Genomic DNA, 25302 nt, shown 5'->3' with positions numbered 1-25302 from the left:
AACACCGATGTGGTCCAGAGCCCCTGGATCAACACTGACAGGAGCGCCCAGGCACAGGGCTTCAGTTGTCAGGGAAAGGCATTGTGTGCCCAGTCTTGTTTATGCAGGAGGTGGAGCGTGGGCTGGACTCGGAGGGGTGGGTTGGCAGCAGCACTGTGAAGCCGGTTCCCATGGCTCCCTCAGGGAGAGCTGTGCGGTCCTCTGTCCCTGGGCAGAGTGACCTTTCTCCTCCAGCTCTCAGCAGGCTGCACAGTGGTGGCCTGGCCCTGCCCTGGGGACCGCCTGACAGTTGACAAAGGGGAAAGCCCTGTTGCAGGCTCTCAGTTAAAATGTCAGTTGCCAGCACCATGTGTAGGTGGGCAGGGGAGAGGGTCCAGCATGTGTGTAACGGGATCACCAGAAGCCAGCCAGCACTGGAGGGGAGCTGGGGGAGAGAGGGGCAAGGCTGTGCTGCAGCAGGAGGTGTGGGAAGGGGCCGTGGGAAAGGTGGGGTGAACAGCAATTCCGTAGGAGGCGAGCAGCGGTGACGTGGTAGGTCCTGCCTGCCTCCCTCTTCAGAGTTGCTCCGCTGCCGGGATGGCTGGACAGACCCATGAGCCCCAAGGCCTTTGAGCTGGGGAGCCCTGAACAAGTTCTGGACAGCACTGCACAACTCTCTTGAGGCTAGCCTTGGGCCCAAGAGGGGCTGGGCCCCTTGAAGCAGCCAAAAGCCAAAAACACAGTAGGAAGGCAGACATGGCTTCCACTGCAAGGTCCCAGAGGCTGTGCTGCCCGGGTGAGTTGTGTGCTGAGGGGCTGCGGGAGAGGGTCTGATGAAGGGTGAGGGGTGTTGTGCTGCCTTCTTTCAGGGCCTGGAAGGTTAGGTACCTCAGAGAAGGGCTGGTGGCAGCAGAGCAGAAGTGTCTCATCTGGTTTGCAGGTCACTGAATTCATCCTGGGGATCCGGGGAGGAGGTAATGCCTCTAATGCCTGGCTGTTCTTAAAGGGATTGGCTAAATTTACAGCCTCTAATGCCATTTGTCACTGGGCGGGAGTGAAAGGCTGCTAAGCTGACTGGCTGGTTCCAGCTTCTTGTCTCTGGGCCCTCCCTTTTCCTCTATCCCTGTAGCCCTGGTGGTAGTAGGCTCAAAGGCAGGCAGGGTGGGCGGCTGGAGGAGAGACCCCATGCTGTCGACAGAAGCACCTTTGCCAGAGTGCTGATTCCCAAGAAAGCCACATTGCTCTGGGCCGAAGGCAGCAAGGGGAGGGTTCACCTGGGTCTGGGTAGCGGGGACATGGATGTGGGCAAAGGTGCTTTTTCATCAAAGGACATGAGTGTTTTGTTTCTGGCCTTAAAAACAGTCAGCCTGGCTCACCTGGCTATAGTGACAAGCATAGAACACGACTGGCTGTAGCAGGGAGTAGGGGTGCCCTGAGCCCCTGAGGCAGGGATGAGGTCCATTAATGCCAAGAGAAGAGCGTGGGCCACCCCTTTCACTAGACAGCTGCAGATAGGCCAACGTCCTGTTGGGAAAGTGCAGAACGCCCCCCGCCCCATTCCTTCTGCAGCCTGGGCCCCTCCTAAAGCTGTGCCCACCCGGCCTGCTTGCCCTTTACAGCAAAGAGCAGCCTCAGCGCTTTCTCCACTCCTGCTGCTTCCCTTTTTGTTCTTCTACATCCATCACCTGGCAGGGAATGGGGGGGGCGGGGGGCGGGCCAGGCGGGAGGGGCAGTTGGCTGTAGGGCTGGGCTCCTGGTATCCGGCTTCTGCTCTGCATGGCTGTGCATTGTGGATGGCTGTGCATTGTGGATGGCTGTGCATTGTGGATGGCTGCAACCAAAGTGTCTCTTCTCTTCCAGGCTCCTCTTTCTTCTTCCTCTGATCCCATCCCCCTTATCACTTTCACTGATCATTACAACGTAAGCTCTTTTTGCTGGCTCTCAGCTTAGCCTGCAGCCCAGCTGTTTGGGGATTTCCCATCCTGATCTTGCTGTAAATGAGAAACTGAGCCTGGCGGACACCTCAGAGCACAGGCAGGAAGGGAGTGGAACAAGCCTTTGAGGAAAGATTCCTTTTATTTCGCCATGTTTTCACCAGCCTTGGACTCTTTTTCCCTTAAAAATGAGGCAGAACTTTTAGGTATGTACCCCAAAGAACCAGAAACAGACTCAGATACATGTACACCCATGTTCATAGCAGCCTTATTTGCAAGAGCCAAGGGCGGAAACAACCTGAATGCCCACGGGTGAGTGAGTAGAGGAGCAAAATGTGACCTGTACATACAATGTATTATTGTAACACAATGTGTTATTTAGCCCTAAAAAGTCTTGAAATTCTAACACGTGCTACAGCCTGGATGGATGTTATGCAGAGTGAAATAAGCTAGCCACAAAAGGACAAGTACTGCATGATCCCACTTATACGAGGTACCCGGCATAGACAGATTCCTAGAGACAGAAGGTAGAACAATGGTTGCCAGGGACTGGGGGAGGAGGGGTGAGGGGCTGATGTTTAATGGGCACAGAGTTTCTGTTTGGGAAGATGAAAAGGTTCTGGAGGTGGATGGTGATGACAATTAATACAACCATTGTGAACATACTTAATGCCACTGAATTATACACTTAAAAATAATTATAATGCTAAGTTTTATGTATATGGGGCATGAGTGACTGAACTTTCAGCCTAATAGCTGAAGAGGTAGACAATGAGGATAGCACTTTGTCCCTCCCCTTCTTTCCCCCTCTTCTCTTATAAAGAGATAAAACTGGGCTTTTCTGTTGAAGGAGGGGCTTCTTGGCTCCCTGGTTGGGACTCATTCTAGAACATACAACTGAGCCCCAGTGACAAATTAGCCTGGTTTTCCCTTGGAAAGAAGAGTTCATGGAAGCACCCCAGGGGGCAGTGACACAACAGCAGTAGAGCCAGACCAGACAGAGGTATATGGATCTGGTCACCACAGTGGGCAGCTGGGGCTCAATCCACTGGGACGTGCTGAGGGACTGTGTCCATAGAACCTCAGAATTCAGAGGGAGTGCTAGCTCCTCTCACTTCTAGGGTACAGGAACTGGGTGCCAGGTGAGTTCTTGCAGGTATCTGCAGACATGTGTCAGTGGAGCCCTGGGCAGAAGGTGCTTAGGGCATCAGAGGTAAGGTACTATCAGGCTACACTGTGTGAAGCTGATTGGACAGCAATGACTGGAGTAGGAAGGGGGCCAAGAGGATGTGAGGACACAGGAAGTGTCCAAGACAAGTGACCAGTGAGGGGGAGTCCTCTTTTTCTCCTCTGGGCACCAAAATTCTACAGGGTGGGAATGGGTCTCAATGCTTATCTCTTTCCTTGATGAGCCAGTGTGGGTTTGGGGCTCTCTTACGGGACTCTGATGTGGCCCCATGAAAGGCCCATGAGAGCCTAGGAGAGCCAGTAGGGCAGGACAGAGGCTGCTACTGGAGGCAGAGCCAGATACTTGATCCTCCTGCAAAATTCCATCTGTACCGTGAAGGGTGCCAGGAAGCCCTAGATAAGATCTAAAGTCTTCCAGGAATAATAGGTGTGGCCTTAGGCACTGGCTTTTCCTGCAGGCGGCTCCTTTTCATCACTCCTGACATTAACCTCATCATGCCATCCCACTGAGGCCAGCAGCTAGGCACAGGCCCAGCCCTCCAGAGCACAAAGCCCCATTGCAGAGTAAGTAGCACACACAGAGCACTTGAAGAATTCACTGCTAGTTGGAGGGGCAGTGGGGAGTGGAGGAGTGGGAGATGTCCTGAGGACCTGAGCAGGCCGCCAGGAGGTGGGATGAAGAGGCAGCGGCCATATAGGTGGACATGGAGCTCTGCTGTGCTAACTTGGGCAAGTTACTTAAACCTCACTGAATCTCAGTTTTCTAAATAGTATAATTATGCCGATTTCATAGAGGTGGTGTGGGTGATGAGTGGGTGAAGGCATGCAGAACAAGTGCTGAAAAGAGTGCCTGGTACCTGACAGGCGCAGTACACGTTAGCTGCTCTTGTTATTCGTGGAAGTTGCAGTGTTCATGCCCAGAGGCCAAGGCTGGGTGAGTTCTCTGCCCACTAGCCGCCGTTAAACCCAGAGATTGGGCTAGTTGCCAGATGGCCTCTAAGACACTGTTCTGGCATTACGTGAGTGTAAGGACCTCTAGATTTGGTGGATGGATGGGGAAAAGTGCCTTGGAGTGAAACGCACAGTGTGAGCAAATGCAGAGGCAGAAAGAGCATTGCTTGTTAGTTTTCTACTGCTGCGTAACACATTACTACCAACTTAGTGGGTTACAGCAATACCTGTGTATTAATTATCTCCCAGTTCTGGAAATCAGAATCCTGCTCAGTATATCACAGGGCTGAAATTAAGGTATTGCCAGGCTGAGTTCTTGTCTGAAGGCTCTGGAGGACAAAGTCTGCTCCCAAGCTGATTGGTTTTTGGCGGGATTTACTTCCTTGCGGTTGTAGGGCTGAGGCGCCCTTTTCCTTGCAGTCAGTGGCCAGGGATTGTTCTCAACTCCTAGAAGCATTTCCTGTCACGTGACCCCTCCTTCTTCAAGCCAGCAACAGTGCATTCAGTCTTTCTTGTGCTTTGAATCTCTGTCTCTACCTCCAGCCCCAGATTTAAGGAGCTCACGTGATGGATCAGGCCCTCTTGCATAGTCTCCCTATCTTAAAGGCCACTGACTTGGAATTTAGCTATATTTGCAAAATCCCTTCCCAGGAGTACCTAGGTTAGTGTTTGACTGAGTAATTGGGAGAAAATGTACACTCAGGACCCTCTGATGGTTCTGCCTACCACACGTGGCATGTGCCTGGTGCAAAGAACATAGTAGACGGGGCTGGTGGGTGACGTGGACAGCCACTGGAGCAGGAGGGGTAAAATGGGTGTTGGTGGTGGGAGAGCTATAAGGCCACCGTAGGCCTTGAATGGCAGGCGAGGGAAGGGGCATTGGACATCCCCACCCCGACCTCTGGCCCTACACCAGTAGGCATGCTTATTCCAATGTGAGCTGATTTCCTTCAGTTTCACTGCCACCTAAGCCTCCACCCCTGTGTTCCTTCACTCTGATGAGGGCTCCCGGGCCTGAAACCTTGGACTGCTCCCTCTGGAATGGGAAGACAGACTCATAAGCTGAGGTTAGGAACCCAGAGCAAACTCCCTACAGCTCCCTTGCAGCTGACCTGCGGTCCAAGGGAGGCTAGGCCCCTGGCAGAAGCCAAAAACCAAGAACTGAGTCAGGAAACCAGTTGAAGAAGGTGTGTGTCCACCAGGGCAATTCTTCCTCCCATCAGCAGTCCAACCTCTAAGGAGGCTGACAACGATGGAGTCAGCATTTGTGATCTCAGCAGCGTTTGTGGAACCCAGCGGCCTTTCCTTGCCCTGCTTTGGATCTATTAGTTAAAAACTCAATAAACCCTTGATCATTGGTGAATGTATTCTAAAAAAGTTATCAGTAAACCAAGGTTTTGAAATTCAGATGTTCCTTGAAACATACTAGGACCTCGTCTTCATGATCAACAGTCACAGCCTAGGCACACGCAGCCCTTCATGGTCTTGGAGCTCTGTGCATACATTCGGGTTTTCTTTGTGTATCCAATGGTGGTGATTTGGCAGACGACCATTCTGCTAGTTCTGATGGTAAAACCCTGTGCAGGCTCTGCTTCCTCTAGCTGAGTGGACTCCCCCCAGAGAGCAGCAATCTCCAGACAAGCTTGAAAGCCCCTTCCCATCTGCCTTAGAGCCTGTGAGGAAAAGGGGGAGGGTCCCTGGTGGGAAGGGACCTAGAGGTGAGAAAGGCTCTAACTCTCCCCACTTCCAGGTGGGTCAGGTGGGAGCTTCAGGGACAGGGGTGTGGGGGAGGGCGGTGGAGGTGTCCCAGCAGGCCTGGGCCCCTATGGCAGCTGGGTGCACCCAGTCCGGTCAGAAGGGAACAGCATTCTGTTGTTGGACTTAAGTATCCCTGGCATGCTGGTCACACACTCTGCCGGACTGCACCAGCACGAAGGCCGTGAGGGCTAACGAGGAAGCTGTACTCCTGTGCAGGGTGGCCAGGCAGTCTCCGTGCCTTGGCCACGCCCTCCCAAACATCCCAGCAGGCCTTTCACGTTCTGTCATTAAAAGTGAGTCACACTCCTACAGACCGAGCGTAGCAGCATGTGTCCCAGTAGCCATACCATCACGTGGCTGCAAAATCATGCTTATAACTTAAGGCCTACAGGCTTTAAGCTAATTTAGGGAAAGTCTGGTGTCCAAAGAAAAGACCTCTCCTTAGAAGGAGGCATTTCCTGGCGGGATTTGTGTCTGGGGACCCCCTATACATCCCAGTGCTGGGGTCAGGGACATCAAAGCCTGCAGTCTGTTTTATTCTGTTTTGTGGTAGATTTTGTTAACTCCAAGTTGGGAAATGGGGCCTGGGTGTAGGCTAGGTCCTGTCTTTTGCATTTTCCCAGGTTTTAGGGTCTAGGTATGGAGTAACATCTGACATGGCACAAGTTACTATGTTGGCCAGTTAGGCCAGTTATCTGCCTTCTCTGAGCCTCAGTTTCCCTCTCCATAGAGGGGAATTGCAGCATGTTCTTCACACTAATGGGGTGTCATCCCTGCCTCCAGCTTTGTCTCACAGAGCCTTGTTCTTTCTCTCCCGCAGTCCGACCCAGCCCCCTGAGCTGGAGGGATGGAGAACTCCTCAGCGGCGTCGGCCTCCTCCGAGGCTGGGAGCAGCCGCTCCCAGGAGATTGAGGAGCTAGAGCGATTTATCGACAGCTATGTGCTTGAATACCAGGTGCAGGGGCTGCTGGCGGACAAGACAGAGGGCGATGGCGATGGCGAGAGCGAGAAGTCACAGTCCCACATCTCCCAGGTGAGCGCTGGCCCGGGGAGGGCAAGGGAGAGAGAGCCCAGGTCCTGGGCAGGTATGGGGCCTGGGCACACTCAGAGAGAGCCATAAGGGGACCCTAATTCCAGGCAGGAAGCCCCTCTTAGCCCCTCTGAGCCATGTCTACTCCATCCTACCTCACTGGGCAGCTGGGGCCCAGCCAGATGCACAATTCACTGAACACATATTTACTGAGTACCTACCATGTGCTATACACTATTTATTCCCTGCCCTCCACAAGCTGTGTTATGGAAGAGATCTGGAGATTGTAGCTTATCCAACATGCACACAGTCAAAAGCTGTAGCTTGTGAATATTTTCTCTGATTTCAAATACATGCATTTGTTGGCAGCCAGAGAATTGAGTCTCTTAGGCAGTCCCCCAGGGCCCTGTGTCAGACCTAGTTGGGCGCATGAGGCCTTCTGACCTGGATCTCACCCCCTCCTGGGTCAGTCTTCAGCAGGGCTGGCCTTGGGTGGAAGTCTCAAGTTCTCCCGAATAAAGTGAGCCATTCAGAGCGGCAACCATATTGTGTGCACCTTTGCCTAACACCTGAAATCTTCAGTAGATATTTGTTCAAGAGTTGGTTCCAGATTTGCTTCTAGCTGCATGCGTGACCTTGAGCAAATCCCTCAACTTCTCTGAGGCTTGGTTTTCGTATCTGGCCAATGGAGATAATTCTGCTCCCTCAGGAATGTTGGAAGGTCAAAGGTGATAAGGGGTTCAAAGCTATAGAGAAGCAGGGTGTTGCCTGCATAAGGAGACACGGGAGGGTCTCCTCTGTTCAGGTGTCTACCGCTTGTACTTGTTGTCCTACCTTAAGCCCAGAATTCCTCTGACAAGAAGAGGGGAGCCACTGGGTGCTCTGCTTTGGAGAAAATCTGAATGCAGCTGGCTGGGTGGGCAGAAGATCAGACCCTCCAACTTTTTAGAAAGCTAGAATGAACCTATGGTTTTCCTGGAACTTGGGCCCAGGAGTCAACGTGGGAAATTCTAAAGCCATGGTGGTCTATACCTCATTCCACTGGGGGATAAGGAAGAGAAAGTCAGCCCTGAGAGAGAAATGGAAATATATATGATGCTTCCCTTAGTGTCCTCAAAGTTCTAGAATCACAGTTAGTATAAGTGTGTAATTTGTCCAGTGTTCACTCTCCAAGGCATATTAAGCAACTGCCCTGTGGCCGGCACTGTTCTCGGATTGGGTATCCGAGAGTGAGCAAAACAGACAAGCACTCTGCCCTGGCGGGACTTCTGCTTAGTGGTGGATGATAATTGCGGTGAAAAAAAAAAATAAAGCAAGAAAATGGAATAGGGACTGGTAAGGGTCAGGAGAGGTTTGCAATTTTAAATAGGATGTCAGGGAAGGTGTCACTGAGGAGGTGGAGAGGGGAGCCGTACAGATATCTGGGGGAGGAGTGGTCCAGGCAGAGGGAATGGCACACACAAAGGCCCTAGCTGGAAGGGTCTTCCAGGCACAATAGGAAGGCCAGTGTGGTTGCAGCAGAGAGAGGAAGAGGGAGAGCTAGAGGAGATGAATCAGGGGGACACCTAGGCCAGATGAGCCAGGGCTGAACCCTGGGATCTGCCAACATTTAGAAATCAGGGGTGTGCAGAAGAACCAGTAAGAGACCAGGAGGGAGTCGGCAGGAAGGCAGGAGGGAAACAGGTGAGAGCAGAGTGTTGGAAGCCCCAGGAAGGACGTGTTTCAAGGAAGCGTCGTGTGTGTGTTGGGGCAGAGGGTGTCGACCGTGTTGACTGCTGCTACAGTTCATGGAAAAGGAGGACTGAGAATAACCTGATAGAGCCGTAGGAGCTGCTGGTGACTCTGGCTAGAGAGCTGACAGTCGAGTGTTGGGGGTAAAGTTCAAGGAGACCATTGGAAGATAATACAAATCCTCTCTGTATTACAGGAGTTTCATTGTAAAGGGGAGAGACATATGGTATTTGGGGAAGTGGGGTCAAAACGAGAGTATTTACAACATGTTGTGCATTGATGAGAGTGGTCCAGAGCAAAGGGGATGGTTGCTGGAGCAATGGCCTTGAATAGGTAAGAGGGCTTGACCTTGGGTGAGCCCCAGCAGCTCACCCACCATCATAGGAGGAAGTAGCCAGGCTCGCAGCCACGCATCCAGAATGGCACCCTCTTGTGCAGCACAGCTGTGGCTTTTTCCAGCTGCTTTCAGCCATAGTAGTGCAAGTGCAGAGTTAGGAAGGTGAATTTAACCAGAATTGAGTTTTCTCTGGGTGAGGACAGTGGAAGGAGAAAAGGGTGGGGTAGATGAAGGAGCGATGACAGTGATATCCCCTGATCCTGAGCCAGGCAACGGGGGGAGTGGGGACCCAAAGTTGGTGGCAGATGCTGAAGGGTGGTAGGTCAATGGATCGGAGGTCCTGTGGAGTCCGAGAACTGTCAGAGTCCTGGAAAAGAAGTAAGACGGGTAGATAGGAGTGTCCAAGAGCAGGATGTTTGAAACCTAGGGTAGAGGTTTCTTTTATTGCACAGAAATTGGCAATAAAAGAGCCTCGTGTGAGTGTGGGAGTGTGTGGGGTAGAGGGAAGATCAGAAGGAGAGGGGTCCTGGAACTGAGAAGCGGGGCACGGGAGCCAGCTGCATGGGTATCGAAATCACCCAGAAAGGGAAAATGGGTGCTGAAGAAGGTGGCAGCGATCCAGAGAAGCCTTCAGAAAGTGCGGGGAGCGAGGTGAAGGTGAATGACTCGGGGTCTGCAGGTGACGGCAAGGAGGTGGGGGGTGGGTCTTGTCTGATGACATGTTAATTTATTGGCATAGCTTTGTTTCTTAATTTAAATTACTGATGGTACAGTTAACAATATCATGAGCTGGAGTGGAAGGGGGAGAGCCGCCAGACTGGATTGGAAAATTTCTGAGGGACATGAACCTCTTGGGATTGTCCAGGGCAGGAGCGGGAGGAACTGGGTGCAGCCATTCTTGCAGCCTCCCGCAAACACTCCAGAGCTGACTTTCCCAGGAGCGGGCCTCAGGGATGGGTGCACGGGGCTGGCCTGGCGTGTGCTGCCTGCCTCCCCACTGTCTGGACTCTAGGGGACTCCAGCGGGGCAGTTTTCAATGGCTCCTTTAGGTGAAATGGGCTTTTACAAGAGGAGGGGTCAAAGAAGCCATGAAGCTTCACCCCAGAGGAATGCTTTGTGAATGGCAGAATTTCTGTTCCCAGAGCAGCCATGGGGAGATAATTTTGGAAGGAGGGACCTGTCGCCCAGCACCTCTGACTTACCTATGGTGACTGCTAAGTTCTCAGCATGTAATGCATGAGAAAAGTGCCCTCAGGCTGGGCCCTGCACTGCTGGCTCCTGCTTCTAGGATATGTTGGGCCTGACCATACTCCAATCTCTCTACATCTGGAGGGGTTTTTAAACAGATGTCTGTTGTGAGACAGTGTGGAAAGCATGGCCACTTGTAACATCTGGATGCGTTCCTTAAACTTGCCGCATTCTTTTAAATTCCCTGGAAGAATGCAAACACCGAGCGGGATTCAGGGTCCACCTGTGTGTTATTGGCCAAGGAGGGACAGTTCTATCTTGATCCCGCCCCCTCCCTCCCCCACATGTGCCCACAGACACAGCTGGGGTACAGACTCCAGGGGAGGGTGCAGCTGTGGATGACTGAGCAAGATCAGGGTTAGAAGTGTCTACATAACATATTTCTATTGACACAGCCTTATGAGAAATCTTTTTGCTAAATCACTTTCGATTATTTTTATTTGATCCAACGACTATTTTAAATGAAAGCCAAAAACAAAGAACAAAAATAACCTCAAAGAATGTGCTAGTCTGCCTGTCTGCGGTAGTGTTTTAATGTTTCTGGGAGAGGAAAATTCTTAAGAATCTTGGAAACCTTGAGAAACCTTGAGGGAGTAGAGAGGAATGTTGTTCTTCAGTTGGTGAGGTCATTTTTTTAAGATCTGAGAGACGACAGACAGTTGACACTCCAGAAGAAAATATCATGGTACTTGTACAGTTATGTTTTTCCGCTGCCCCTCCCCCAGCAACAGCGGAAATGGAGGGAGGGAGGAAAGGGGGCATGAGAAGGAAGGGAGGAAGAAAAGAAGAAAAGAAGGAAGGAAAAGAGAAGGATAGGAAGGGGAGAGAGAAGGAAACAAGTGAAGGAAGAAAGAAAGAGCAAGTGAGATCCCTTTTCTTTAGATGAATAACCAAGAGAATGTGTGTTCTAAGTTCTCAAACACTTACGGGATACCATATTTAAAATGACCACACGCGCACCCCCAACGCTCACACTTCAAAAGTGCCTGCCGTCCGATGGATTCCACGTCCCTGAGGCACATCCTAAAAGTGGTCCTCACACCGTGCTTGAGTTGGGGGTATTATACTCCTATTCTGCAGAAGAAAAGACAGACACAGAGATGGGGAACAGCCAAACTGCACTGCCGGGTGGCAGCTGAGCGGAGTCCCGCTGCTCACCCCTTCCCCACCTGCTTTTGGTTCCTTGAGAGCTATAGGCTTTGGGGTGGTTAGTATATCCACCCACCACCCCACCCCACCCCCACCATAGAATGAGAATTAGGATTCCAAATCTCATTGACTATTAACCTTTTGTAGAAGAGATTTAGATGTTGTAAGTGGGGAAAGTTTGACACTTCTGATGTGAGTGGTGGGTCTTGTGGATCATCACCAGGCTTTAAAGGAATGTTCACAACTCTGTCTGCATAGTGGAATCATCGGGGAGCTTGGACTGGCCCCCACCTCAGAGCTCAGTTGAATGGGGAGGGACCTGGGCATGGCATTCAGCCCTCATATGACTCTGATGTCCTGCTGGGTTGACAGCCACAGCCACAGGTGGGGCATGTCTGTCTCCCTTCCGCACCCCTCATGCCAGCTATTCCATTCTCTTGGGAGGAGGGAATGAATATTCTAAAGAGCATATATTTAATGAAGGCATATTTTCTAATAAACTCTGGTTAACAGGTCGAATGAAGAGCCAGTGAGGATGAAGATAACTTCCTATAGTCCTTTTTGATGCTGTCAGGCACTTAGAAGTCCTGGGTTTTGTTTCAGATGCAAAGTGAACTTTCAGAGAGCGCTGCAAGCATGCAGATATGTAGGCTGGAGTAAGAGTGTTCAGGTTGCCATGATGTCTCTTTCTCACAGTGTTTTTCTTTCTCTTTTTCTTCACGTTTCCTTTCATTCTGTCTTTCCCGTTCACTGTTCCCTCCTCCCTCTGGTATGTCGTTCCTTCATTTCCTCCTGCCCTCTGAATCCCTTTTCCCTGCCATCTTTGCCCATAGGAGGAAGCCCTCAATGGTGGACCACCCATGAAAGGATTAACAGACGAAGTGAGTTTAAGGGAACCTCTGGGGTGGTTGAGCATGGGGGACTCGTTTTATTTTTCCCCTCATTTTACAAAATAATTTATTTTTACTTACACAAGTGGTATATGCATACATGTTCATGGTACATAAGAATTCATATATCAGTAAAATCTCCCTTATCAACTGCCTCATTCCCATGCCTTACCCTACCTCCCATCGGATCGGTCAGTTCACTTTCTTACCTTTTTAAATGCTTTAGCAACATATATATAATATGACTTATAGGAATATATTATTTCAGAATCATAAATCATAGCCAGCGAATATGTTGTTCAATAACTGGCATTTTCACCTAGATGTTTATCCTGGGGAGTCCTCCAGGCTCGAACACCTGCTCGGTTTAATAGCTGCCCACAGTGTAGATGTCCCATATTTTAACCACTCACCTATTGATGGGCATTCAGGTTACTGCCAAATTTTTTCCTAGAAATACAAGGTACTTCGGTGAATACTGTTGAATGTGCCTCCTCCTACACATAAAAAAGTACGTCTTCAGGTAGATACTGAGATATAGAATCGATTTCAATAGCTGTTGCCAGATTGCTCTCCGAAGCGATTTCCATTATTCATACTACCACCAGTTGTAACGGGACAGATTATCTGTTGTCATTTTAATTTGTATTTTCTTGATTTCTAGTGAGGCTGAGCTTTTTAAAATCTGATTACCAGTCATTTTTAAAATAGGTTAAAATTTTATTTTACCTTCAAAGCAACTATTGGAAAAACACACAATCAGAATACAGAGTAAGAAGTCTACCATGATTTTATGACAGAAACTAATGTAATTTTTGTGTATAATTTTTTTCTTTATACCTTTTACAAAGTTGAGCTTCTGACATACATGTAGCTTTTTAGCTCGCTTGTTTATCTCGCATAATCTAGACATTGTTTGGTGGTTCTGGCGTAAAGCATAATTGTTTAAATCTGCCCTTTTTCTGCCAGTTACTGTTGGCTAAATAGTGAAGTATAATTAGAGCTAACATGTTTTCCTTCAGGCCATGTTCTGGGCTCTTGGACAAAGTCATGAACAGGATGGACCGTAACCGCTCTCCTCCTAGCCCTTACTTTCTGGTGAGAAATGACAGACGGTAGACAAAGACGGAACTAGGATGTTAGAATGTGACACACGTGTGAGGCCGTAAGGGGTGGGAGTGCTGGGCTGTCCCGGAAGGCTTACTTAGAACAGGAATTTTGAGCAAAAGTTTGAAGAAGGTAGGAGAGTGAGGCCACTTGAGAATGAGTATTCGAGGCAGAGGGAATGTCAGAGGCGGAGGGAATGTCAAAGGCAGAGCTCTGGTGCGGGAGTGTGCCCGGCTTTGAGGAAGAGCTTTGGAGCTGGTCTGGTGGGAGCAAAGTTAAGCAAGGGGGATGCTGTGGAAGAGCCAGATCTGCAAGGCCTCGTTGGCCCTGTTGAGGACTCTGCAAGATTTTGAGACAGGGAGATATGGAGGGTTTTGAGCAGAGCAGGGACATGGTATGACTGGCTAAAGAGGATCACTCTGGATGCGTGTGATGAATAGAATCTGGCGAGGGCCCAGAGGTGGGTGAGGGTGGGAGTGGGGGGATGGGCAGGGAAGGAAGCAGGGAGATCAGGAAGCTGTTTAGTTGGTCCAGGTGAGAGGTGATGGTGGCTTACAGCAGTGTGGTCACTGTGGAGGTGATAAGAAGTGATCAGATTATCGTTATACTTTGAAGGTACAAATGACATGATTTTCTAATGAATGACCCTGAGGATTTTAGCCTGAGCATATGGAAAGGTAGATTTTCCAGAAATGAGATATGGGAGACCCTGGAAGAACAGCTTTGGGAAGCAAAGGTCAAGAGTTCAGTTTTTGGGCATGAAAGGTGTTAAGAGAGCATTAGATATCTTGGTGGAGATGTTGATCAAGCAGTCAGATATGCAAAGGTGGTGTTCAGAGGTGCAAAATGACCTGGACATTTACATTTGCAAATGATGGCATATGGATGGCATTTTAAGCCAGGGAGTGGGGAAGCTTAGAGAAGAGGGTCCAAGATTGGTCCCTAAGTTAGGAAGCTGGGGAGATGCGGAGAAGCAAAGAAACAGAGGTGTGTCCATGTTAACTCATTTATTCTTCATAAAAATTCTATGAAAAAGATGCTATTATTGTTGCCAATTTACAAGGTAGGAAACTGAGGCACAGAGAGGTTGAATAAGCTGCTGCTCAAGTTCAGCCTGGCCACACAGCAAGTATGTGGCCAGGCTGAACTTTGAACCAGGTGGTCTCCAGTTGTCATACACTTAGTCTCTCTGCTATTGCTAGTTTCGGTTATTATTTCAGGTGAGGGAAACTGAGTCCTAGGGATGAAGTGACTTCCTTAAGGTCATAGAGTGAGTGATGGAATAGGCATAGGAACTTAAGATTCTCTGCTTCGAAAATGTCAGCTCCTAATTACTGTTACACGGCCTCTCCAACAGGAAAGTCGTTTGTTGATTTTTTAAGATAGAAGCAAGAAGCCTTTCTCTTTTTCTCAGATCTCAGCCTTTGGGCAGCATCCACTGCCCCTTACACATAAGGCTTTCCTTAACCATGCTGTGCTTCGAATTCTATATTTGCAAAGTAGGGATAATAAACGTGCCTAGGTATCCATGAGGAGTTAATGTTAGTGTATACACTGGAGTTAGAGCGGTGCCTAGATTTAAATGAGGTCTTTATATATTCTGGTGGTTAATCCTTTGATATACATGTTGCAAGTAGCCTCTCACTTGTCTTTAAGTTTGTTCATGACTTCTTTTGTCACACAGAAGTTTTACTTTGATGTTTAAAACTTGTTTCTTGGGTTTTAATCAACTTGGAATGTGTTGTCCATGGATAGTGTGAGGCAGACATGCAGGGTCATTTTGTCCTCATCTGCTAGCCAGTTGGTATGTTTATTGATGGTTTCTCTTTCCCCTTAATTTGAACCACTATCCTTATCATATACTAAGCTCCCGTTTACACATCTGTTTATGAATGCAGTTTTAGCAGTGGTTGGTCTTGTGCTGATTCAGCATGCTGGTTTGGCTCTGACCACATAATACAGTTTGATATCTGGAAGGGCAAGTCCCTGGAGGGACCTAGAGACCATTGGAAAGTGGAATGGTTTGTTTTTAGCACCTTTGGCCTCCCCCACTCCAGGCTTTTCCCTTCCACTCCCCCTCCCCAGTGTGCAGTGTCTTCCCCTGCCCTTCACCAAATCTGGACCTAAAATACTGTCCATCCGAGGTGCAAATGACTGATAATGCATTCAGTTCTTTTTAGTGTGAAATATTTCAAATGTACCTATAAGAGCAAAGAATAAAAGAATAGCCATCTATTGATGAGTACAGAATAAACATCTGTACTCCTAGTTATGGAAGCTTCACTCTGTGCCATCTCTGTTTCAGCTTTCCAAATTAAATAAATTATGAGATATGATGCAGGCCTCAAACCATGTGAATTCTATATTCGTTTTTCCCATATATAAAAATGCCCTACTTTTCCTGCCTATTTCTGTTCTATGACCTTTTTCAGGCAAACGACACCTTTACCCACCAGAGGACTTGCTCCTAGCTTTAAACTGGTTTACCTTGAAGGAGAAACTCTCTAGGTGTAGGACTCAGGCACGGGGCGGGATGGTGGAGAGGGCCCCTCTCTCCATCTTGGAATCATCTATGTGGATAAGGACCAGTTTGGGAAGGTCTATGTCCGGAGATTTTTCTAGGTGGTGGCTATGGCCTAAGAGGAAAGAAAGAAGACAACTTTGAGAACAGAGCCCCAGCAGCTGCTGGGAACAGCTTTGGAATAGGGAGAGTCCACAGGGGGCTTTAGGACCCAGAAGAAACCCTCTTCCCAGCGGAAGTGCTTCAGGCAACAGCAGAGGCCCAGGATGTCCCTGGGCTGCTGCTTGGCTTAGAAGTTGGAGGTGGGATGCCACCCAGGCCCAGTGGGTACAGCCTTCTGGGATAAGTGAGGTGACTCACACTAAATTGCTATACATAGTTGGACCACATTCCCACCTCTAAAAACTTTGCCTGGGGATCCTGTCTGTACCCAGCCCTGGAGGGGTCTCTGGGGTGGGTTTCTACGGACTTAGCCATCTTACTTTCCTTCATGCATCAGCCCATGGCTCACTGCCTGTGGGTACCACACTCTCAGATCCACTTCCTCCCATCTCTGCCTCCACTACCAGTGGAAACCTGAATATTGGACTCTGGCTTAGCTTTCTGACCTGCTCCCCTGGGCCATCAGGCTCACTAACAGGGTCACCCTCCTCTCCTGACCCTGTCTACCCAGGAAAAGTCTCTGACTCCTTAGCCAGAAAGTCACGCTTGCCATGATCTGCCCCTAAGCTGGCCAGCGATTCACGCTTGGGCTCGCTTTTTCTCCAGGAATCCTGGCTTGCCCATTTTCTGTCCCTGCACCCCTGCTGAGAGCACACTTCCTTATCCTAGCCCAGCCCTCCACCTCTCCTGGGACATCTCACCTCTCCTGTGAAGGGATGCTCCTGTTACAGGTCCCACACGGAAGGCCCTCAAGAAATGGCTTCTAGTTGGTGGATATAAAGTTAAGAATAACTTTAACAAAGCAGAGCAGTCTCATCGGAGCTTGGAACTGCTCCTGGGGAGCCTCACCAGAGAGATGAGGTTGTATGTGGCTGCGCATGAAGCCTTGGCCCCCTCTGTGCAATGCTCGTCTAGAGGAGCCATCGAAGCTCCCAGCCCTGCCCTGCCAGGGACCATGCTGACCCCAGGAGGGTCACTGTCCTGTGGGGTGTCACATCAGCACCATGAAGCTGGGGTTGAAGTGTTTGGGCTCTCCTAGGATGGGGCCGTGCATGATCTAGTCTTCTCCGTGGCCAGCAGTCGTTGCCTGCCTTGTCCATCCCCAGCCCTGTCAGCCAGGCTCCCAGGAAAGGAGAAACCACTTAAGTATATAAAGCAAAGGGATTGTTTTCACAGCAGTTTAAACATTTTATGTATACACACATATGTGTATATTGTTCAAAAAATAGGCATGCATACATGTATGTATGTGTTACTTTTTATTTTGAAATTATTTTAGACTTATAGCAAAGGCGCAAAAATAGTACAGGGTGTTCCTATGCACCCATCACCCAGATTCCCCTAATGTGAACACCTTACATAACCACAGTACAATGATCAGAACTAAGAAATTAACATTGGTACAAAGGGACTTTATTCAGGCTTTTACCAGTTCTCCCACTAATGTCCTTTCTCTGTTCGAAGATCCAAGTTTGCATCAAATTGTCATCTCCTTATTCTCCAATCTGTGACATTTTCTTGGTCTTTTCTTGTCTTCCATGACCTTGACACTTTTGAAGAGTACTGGTCACTTTTTGTGTAAAGTTTATCAATTTGGGTTGCCTGGTGTTTTCTCATGATTGGATTGAGGTTAGGCATTTTTGGCAAGAACACCTCTTGCCAAAGTGATGTGCCCTTCTCAGCGTATCATACTGGGCAGTCCATGATTATATGTTTTATTACGGGCGGTGTTATCCTCGGTCACTTTGTTAAAGTGGTATCTCATGGATTTCTCATTTTTCCCTTTTTCTAACCCTATAATTAATAAATATCTCGAGGAAATGCTTTGAAACTGCAAATATCCAGACAGAGGGAATTTAATCCAGGGAGTTGGTTACCCAGATGATAAAAGAGCCAAGAAGCTAAACAACCCAGAGATGAGCAACTCCAGGAAGCCATCGCCACCTCCAGACCTGAGGCACAAAGGGAGGGGGAATGGTGTTGCCGGAGCCAGGGTTCAGGGTCAGGCGCAGAAGGCCTGTCTGGTGAGGACAGGAGCTATGAAGGAGACCGCATCACTGCTGGTAATGCCACCTGAAGCAGAGAAAAAGAGGAGAAAAACCACCCGGGCTTCCCCCCTTTTTACTTTCTCCCATTGGCTGAACCCAGCTAACGCAGGAGCCTGGGAGTCGCAGTCTGCAGGGGTCAGCCCCTCTCCCAAGCCGAGCAGGGATGGGCAAAGTGGATGGGAAGGCTGGGACTCACCCAGGACCGGTACGCTGTCCAATAGCCACTAGCCACATGTGGCTCTCTAGCACTTGAAATGTGACTGGTCCAAATTAACATAGGCTCTAAGTGGATTTCAGAAATTTAGTATGGAAAGAAGAATGTAAAATATCTCGTTAATAATGTTTATGTTAATTACCTATCTAAGTGATAATATTTTAAATATATTAAGATAAATAAAATATATTAAATTTAATTTGACCTTTTAAAAATGTGGCTACTGCATCATTTAAAATTATATCTGTGGCTCTTATTGTGGTTGCCGTTCTATTCCAGCTGGACAGCACTGCTTTAGAGTATACTCATACTGGCCTGTGTCATCCGCATTGTAATAAAACATCTTTCCTATACAAAGGTCATGTCCTTGGCCCACAGTCAGGAGGGCGTGTCCAGCCAAGGTTTTACAAAAGCAGGACTGCACTGGCCTTGAGCCATCCACACTCACTCGCAGTTTTGGCCAAGTGTGTTAAACAGAGGGATTGGGCTCCTCTGCTCTTCTTTTATCACATAGGCTATAGGTCAAGGTTGACATTCAACAACATTAGTTTGTGCAGATAGCTGACATTTAATGCAATGATGAAAATACCACCATAGAGCTAGATAGCACCTTACAAAGGAAGGGCTACACTATTACTATTGCTTCATATCTCTAGAGTGTTTTTATGGTTTACAAAGGTTCTTACCTCAACCTTACAGAGTCACCAGTCTTGCTGTCCCCATTTTATAGATGACAAAATAAAGCTTGGGAAGTCACATGGACTTCAGTTGCTCTCAAACTTCTGGTGCCTCACTTGGGAGCTTGTCAAAATGCTGATGCTCAGGTCCCACCCTCACAGAGTCTGATTCAGCAGGTGGAGGGTGGGGTCCAGGGACTCCAGGCTTTGGAGACAGTCACGCAGGTGGTTATCAGACCGCACTTTGGGGTACACCAGGCCTCTGAGCTCTCGGGGGATGAGCAGTGGGACTGGGCTCAAGGTGGGCTTCTGATGGCCAGTCTGGGACTCTCCCCCAATGCCAGGCTGTCCTGTCAGTGCACAGGTCCATTGTCTTTTGGAACTGGGCATATGGGAAGATCCGCACACACATACCTCACCTCCAGCTCTGGCCTTGACACCGTAGAGGGCTAGTGTGGCTGAAGCCAGGTCAGGCAGAAAGGTGGTGCTGGCTTATCTCACAATGACCCTGTGTCTTGTCTGGTTGACTTTAGAATGTAGTTGGATCTTCATCACTTTGGTGGGCTTAGATGAAGGGCAGTTACTTGCCTTCCCCAAACGTACACCAAAGGGTCATCTCCATGTGGAATTTGGAGATGCCAACTTGGACCTGCTGGCAGGGAAGGATTTTATACCGGTTCTGCTACAGGGGGGCAGGGCCATGCCTCGGGGCCCAGGCTGAGTGAGGATGAGCCTGTGTGTCTTCCCATCCCTGACCACTCCTTTCTCCCCTGTAGTGGACGACGGACTGCAGCGAGCAGCTGGACAGCAGCTGTTCCTTCTCCCGAGGGCGAGCACCCCCACAGCAGGTAGGGAACCAGCTCTGTGCCCCATCTGGGGGTTGTCATGTGTCTTGTCTGTCTGTGTTCCTGAGAGGTGGTGACGTGGAGAGAGCAAGAAATGGGAGAGGGGAGGGTACAGTCTGCCCTCTGGAAAGTTCTCCCTGAATACACAGCCCACAGTGAAGCCCCTCCCCACAAACACAGAGATTCATAAGATTTCTTTTCATTAGCGGCATTATTTATAATAACAAACAATTGCAAGCAATCAAATGTCCATTGAGAGGAGAGTGGATAAATATGTGCTATATCCTCACAGTGGAATGTTATTTAGCAGTAAAATGAATGAATTGGAGGTTCACACATCAGCGTTGATGATGGATCCCACAAACAATGGGACTCCTAGGGTTTTGGTGCTGGTGGGTCACTTTGGAGATCACTCCTGCCCCAGGTTTGCAGAGAACCTAGAGGGGCGGACTGAGGGGTGAGGTATCAGAGATTCATCCATTTCTCCCAGCCAACCAGCTGTGCTGGGACCAGGCTGAAGCCAGTTGCTTCTCCCCCTGTCGCTTGCCTGTGAGATCCCCAGGGCTCCCCGTGTGGGTCGTGTGGCCGGGAGGGAAGGAGGATGCTGCTCTTGGAGAGCTGTTTCTGGTGACCCCTAGGCTTTCTCCAGTTGTCCAGCTGTTCTTGCTGATACCTCATCCTTCCCTGTGGGAGACGGTGGGATTAGAGGCTAAAAAAACATTTATCTCCACCCGCCGATGCAGCCTCACTGTCCCTGTCCAGGGAGCTGAGGGGAGCTTTCACAGGCTCCTGCAATAACTTGGTCCTGACTTTGGAGAGCCAGCTTTCACAGGCTCCTGCAAGGCGGTATAGGGGTTGAGAGGGAAGGCTGCTTGGCCTGAGTCTTGCTTTAGTTCACCCTGGTGCAGGGTGAAGCTGCTCAGAGCTCAGGACAGCTCAGCAGGCCAGAGAGGTCAGGTGTTTCAGGAAGGACCTCTTGAAGCTTCCTCAGCCAGGAAATGTGTGCAGGGGCCCGGTGCTCTGCTCTGGAGGGCCTGGAGGATGGCTCCTGCCTTCAGGGGCCTTACAACTTAGTTAGAAAGACAAGATAGTGTGTAAAAGAATGCCCAGTGCAGGGCAGGAGATGGAATTGTCTAAAGGGTGGCCCAGACCTCAAGGGGCTCACAATTAAAAAGCCTGGGCAGCCCTGAGCAGAAGAGGTAGGACTGAGCTGGACCTCGTAGGTGGAAGGCCGAGGTTGGGACCTGCATGCTGCACACCCTACTATGCAGAGAGGCAGGAGCAGGATTGAAACGAGGTCTCCTGAGGTCAGGAGAACTTTGATTCAGTAACAAAATGATATTTAGACATTAGCGACTCGATTAATTAGTGTACAAACAATAGATGTAAACGAGACAGAAGGGTTTTTTCTCTCTCAGTACAGCCTGGGTGGTTTTTCAGGGCTGGCGTGTCAGCTCAGTGGTGTCAGGGCAAGCTCCTTCCTTCTCATTGCTCTGTTCTGTCTAGGGCGTTGCCTAGACAGATGGCTGATGTTCCGATTGGAATAGTACCACCCTGGACCTCTGAGCTCCCCTCATGAGGCAGCCATCTCCTGATGCCCCCTGGTGGAGGGATCGAACTGGTCAGCGTTTCTTGAGAGACTGCCTCACAAGGAAAACTCTCATGTAACTGGCTGGTGGCAGCTGCCCCTGCCCAAGGTGTCCTGGAGCAGCTCCCTGATGGAGGGGAGAACCAGGGAGCTTCCCATTGAAAAGGCCTTTGCTGGGTGCAGATCTGATGGAATGCTGCTGACTCATCCATCCAAAGCTCCCTTCAACCTGGCTCACCAGATATAGATAGGCTCAGTGGACTAGCTCCTGGGGACACCTCCCAGCCCCATGAGCACACCTACTAGCCTCCTCGCTACACCCTCTCATCCAGGCAGACTCTCTCCCTAATTCATAGTATGATCGAGCTGTTCCCTATACATCTGCCTCTCCCCTCAGCTGGCTGATCAACCCAAAGATGGGAGGAGTTAGGGCTGGCTCTATTTCACTGACTGCCCCTGGCCGAGGGCCTTGCATACAGTAGATGCTCATAATGATGCCTGAGTTGGCCCAAGCCAGTGCGTGCAGACAGTCCCTAGTGGGCCCTGTGTCTCCAGCCACACGAACTGTGCTGAGCTTTCTGAGGTCATTGGGATGATGGGACAGCTCTACTCCCCCACATTCACTCATAGGGAAGAATTAGTTTCAGGGGGAAACTGAAGCTAAATTGAGACTGGGCTAGCTGGCTGCTCTGCTGCTCCCCCTGACTGCACCCACCTTGGCCACATGTGCCCAGGAAAGTGGGGTGGCCAGAGGATGCTGAGGTGCTGCCTTCTGCCCAGGAAGCTCTGTGTGGTGCGTCACAGACCCATGCCCTGAATGAGGGCCCCAGACGCAGGCGCCATCTGAAGACAAGTCATACACTGGGATTACTGATTTTGTCATTTCAACTAACGACATTAAAAAAAAAAAAACCCCAGCCCAAACTTGCCTCCTCTGAAACCTTTCTGAAGCCAAGTGGGAGCAACCTAGAGTAGGTTGAGCCCATGAGATGGGAGGAAGGGAGCTCAGAGGGTCCACGGCAAAAAATGGGCTACACGTGGTCCTGAGGAGGCCTGTCCAACTGCCGGCAGTTGGGATCCGGTTGTGTTGGGGACTCTGGCACCCTGGCAGCCTCTTCCCAAGGGAGCTTGCTCATCGCCTCGTCATCTAGTTAGGAGGTTGGAATACAGTTTCCACCTTATCATCATATTGGGGGAATGCATGGAGTTGATTTAGAGGAAACATCTGAAGTGAGCGTAATCCCGTGCAGTTAGAAAACATTTCAAGATCCCAGCTTGGGGTTTAGCATTCAGGGAAGAAAGCCGAAGGCATATAAAGGTCATGTGAGGTCAGGAGTGAGTAGCTCTTCTCCATCTTCACAGAAGAGCCAAGGAAAGGAAATTAATGTGCACAGCAGCAGCAGGGCCCGTGATTAGACCTTGAGAAGGACTCCCTGACTGGAGGATTTGTTGGCTGGTGGTGATGACTGTTGAGCAAGGTAATGAAAGCTTGCTGCGAACCTAATGAGCATACTTCGTTATCAGACAGGTTTCACGCAAAGCCCTGGGAAAGGTGGGGGTGCGTCAGTAATGGTGTCTCAGAGTCCTGTGACGCCACATTCCCTGAAATGATGAGAGAAGGGCACTCCCCTGTTCCATCATGACGCCCAGTAGCAAATCGAAGCATCAGGAGAGAGTGAAAGAGCCTTGTCCCAGCGATCAAGAGAACCAGATGGTGGCCCAGGCGTGGCACAGATTCCAAGGCCTCTCTGCAGAATGAGGCGTCGGGCTACACAGACCTCTGAGCCTCTCCAGAAATCTCTTTCATTGTTTACATTCTGTGTCTCCATGAAATGACCAACTGGATCCAAATAGCTGCTAAAAGCAGCAGCAGGGCTGGATTTTCTAGATTTCTCCAGCGTTCCTGACCCACCCTGATAACTTGTACCAACCTGCAGGCGAGGTATATCCTAGGCGCCAACACTGACTCTGACCTAGATGATGACAGGTGGTAAGCAGAGGTGAACCTCAGATACACTGCTTACCTCTGGCCCACAGAAAAGGGTAGGAGGAGTTTTCTGCCAGCCAACTCATTGCCCTTCAGTAATTATACCGTTGGTTCAGTGCCAATTTAAAAACTCATCAGTACAAATAATATCTTAGGAAAAGTGCCTAGATTTTTAATCAGCTTCTATGGATACTTGAGGAATATCATGTATGTATTTATGACACTGCATGCTATTCAGTCAGTATATAGTGAGCAACTGCTGCGAGCTTGGCAGACACATATTCACTAGAGCCTTCCAGAGCACAGCCCGCTTGCAGAGTAGAGGCTAGTTAACATGAAACAGGCTAAAGGCACACATGTTAAACCCCCAGAGAGACGTCCTGATCACAGGTACTGCAGTCATTCCAGAGTGGCCGTGCTGGTCTCTACAGATAGGGACCCGAGTCATGCAGGACCCGAGACTTGAACTCTGCCTTACGGAACAGGTAGGATGTATGACCAGATGGAGAGGAAAATAGAAGAAATGAGAGAAGAAATGGTGTCGGCAAAGGCTTGAGGTCGGGTATAATGTTGGGATGTTAGGACAACAGGGGAAAGCACAGCAGAGGAGACGGTCAGTGTTGGGTGTTGCTACAGTGGTGAGGGATGAAGATGGCGGACGTGGAGGTGTCTGTGTGCCCAGCCGAGATGCCGGAGCGGCCGTCCAGCCCCACTGCTGTTTGTGCACCTTGTGTTCCCAACTTGGTGGAGCAGTTGCTGTTTTAACCAGTTACCATGACAGAGGGAAAAGAACACCGATGGGTCTCACTTCGGCAATTCGGTGCTCCAACCTAGATGTGACACGTGTCACTTCTACTCTGGACTCGTTGTCCAGAACTAGTCACACGGCCTCACCCAACCATAAGCACACTAAGAAGTATAATCCTACTAGGTGCCTGGAATGGAGGAAACCAGAACTGTTTCATGACTGCCTAGATGGCTGTCACATGCCCTGCCTCTAGTAGAGGTTCACCAGAGGCTGAACCTGACCTCTTCCTCCCCACAGCAAATCCAGAACTAAGTTGGTCTCCAGTGAGCCCTGAGGATCTTGTGGGCTCTCAGGATGCCAAGCAGCTCAGAGGTCGGTCACCTGATCCAACCCCACCCACTGCTTCGAAAGACATCTCATTGTTAGGCAGCTCCATTAACAAAAATGTCTTTCTTGGATTTAGTCCCAAACCACCTTCTCATAACTCCTTTCGCCCATGGCTCTTTAGTCTCTCCCCCAGCGGTCCACCATGGCAAGTCTGCCTTTGAATCTAAATATTCTCATTCCTGCAGCTGTTTCACTTTGTTATAGTTAGCTCATTCCTTTGCTATCTATTCATCTATCTATCAATCTATCTATCTATCTATCTATCTATCTATCTATCTATCTATCTATTATTTATAAGCCATTGATCCAATCAGCAAGCCATCATTGAGAGCAGGCAGTGCTCAGAAGTCTGGGACATAACATGATGGTTCTTAGGTCTTGTCCCGTCCTGGGGTGTCCCCCTGGGAGCCCGATAAGTATGGACTATAATTCCTTAATTCCTCTTAATCAGCCTCCCACAACTGAACACAGTCCTGCTGGCATGATCCAACAGTGCCGCCTCCACTGCTCTCAGCATGTGCCTGTCTTCGAGGTGCCTTCTGGCTCCAGCTCACCTGAAAGAACCAGGATATTACACTTACCAAACAATCTTGATTATTAATTTTATAGGGAGAACAGTCAGCAACCATTCCTTGCGTGCCCACTTTAAACAATATGAGTCATGTGGCTTGGTCACTGTTCTCGGAGAACCTAGATTCTGCTTAGAGAAAGAAGACATTCTTGAGTGGAAAAGCAGCAGTGCAGAACAGCGTGAGAATACCGGGGGGAAGGGGGCTGCTGTCTGCAGAGGAGCTTGCATCCAGCGGAGGAGGTCAGATACGCA

General features: G+C 49.6%; 1 protein-coding gene across 3 annotated transcripts in view; it reads left to right on the top strand.

Annotated features, from left to right (window-relative positions):
* The window catches only part of CTIF (cap binding complex dependent translation initiation factor), a 232861-nt gene that overhangs the window by 36978 nt on the left and 170581 nt on the right, over positions 1-25302 (top strand). For 2 of the 3 annotated variants that reach the window (XM_039842019.1, XM_039842034.1), the window contains exons 3-5: positions 6631-6843; positions 12139-12186; positions 19701-19772. In XM_039842019.1, coding sequence (XP_039697953.1) covers positions 6658-6843; positions 12139-12186; positions 19701-19772 — 306 coding nt within the window. In that variant the 5' untranslated portion in view covers positions 6631-6657. The remainder of the gene's footprint in view (positions 1-6630; positions 6844-12138; positions 12187-19700; positions 19773-25302) is intronic. The other variant, XM_039842027.1, reaches the window with a different exon arrangement.

The sequence above is a fragment of the Pteropus medius genome, unplaced genomic scaffold (assembly GCF_902729225.1).
Source record: "Pteropus medius unplaced genomic scaffold, Ma_sr-lr_union100, whole genome shotgun sequence".
Taxonomy (NCBI): domain Eukaryota; kingdom Metazoa; phylum Chordata; class Mammalia; order Chiroptera; family Pteropodidae; genus Pteropus; species Pteropus medius.
The sequence above is the reverse complement of the archived record's forward strand: the minus strand, read 5'-3'. Positions and strand labels throughout refer to the sequence as shown.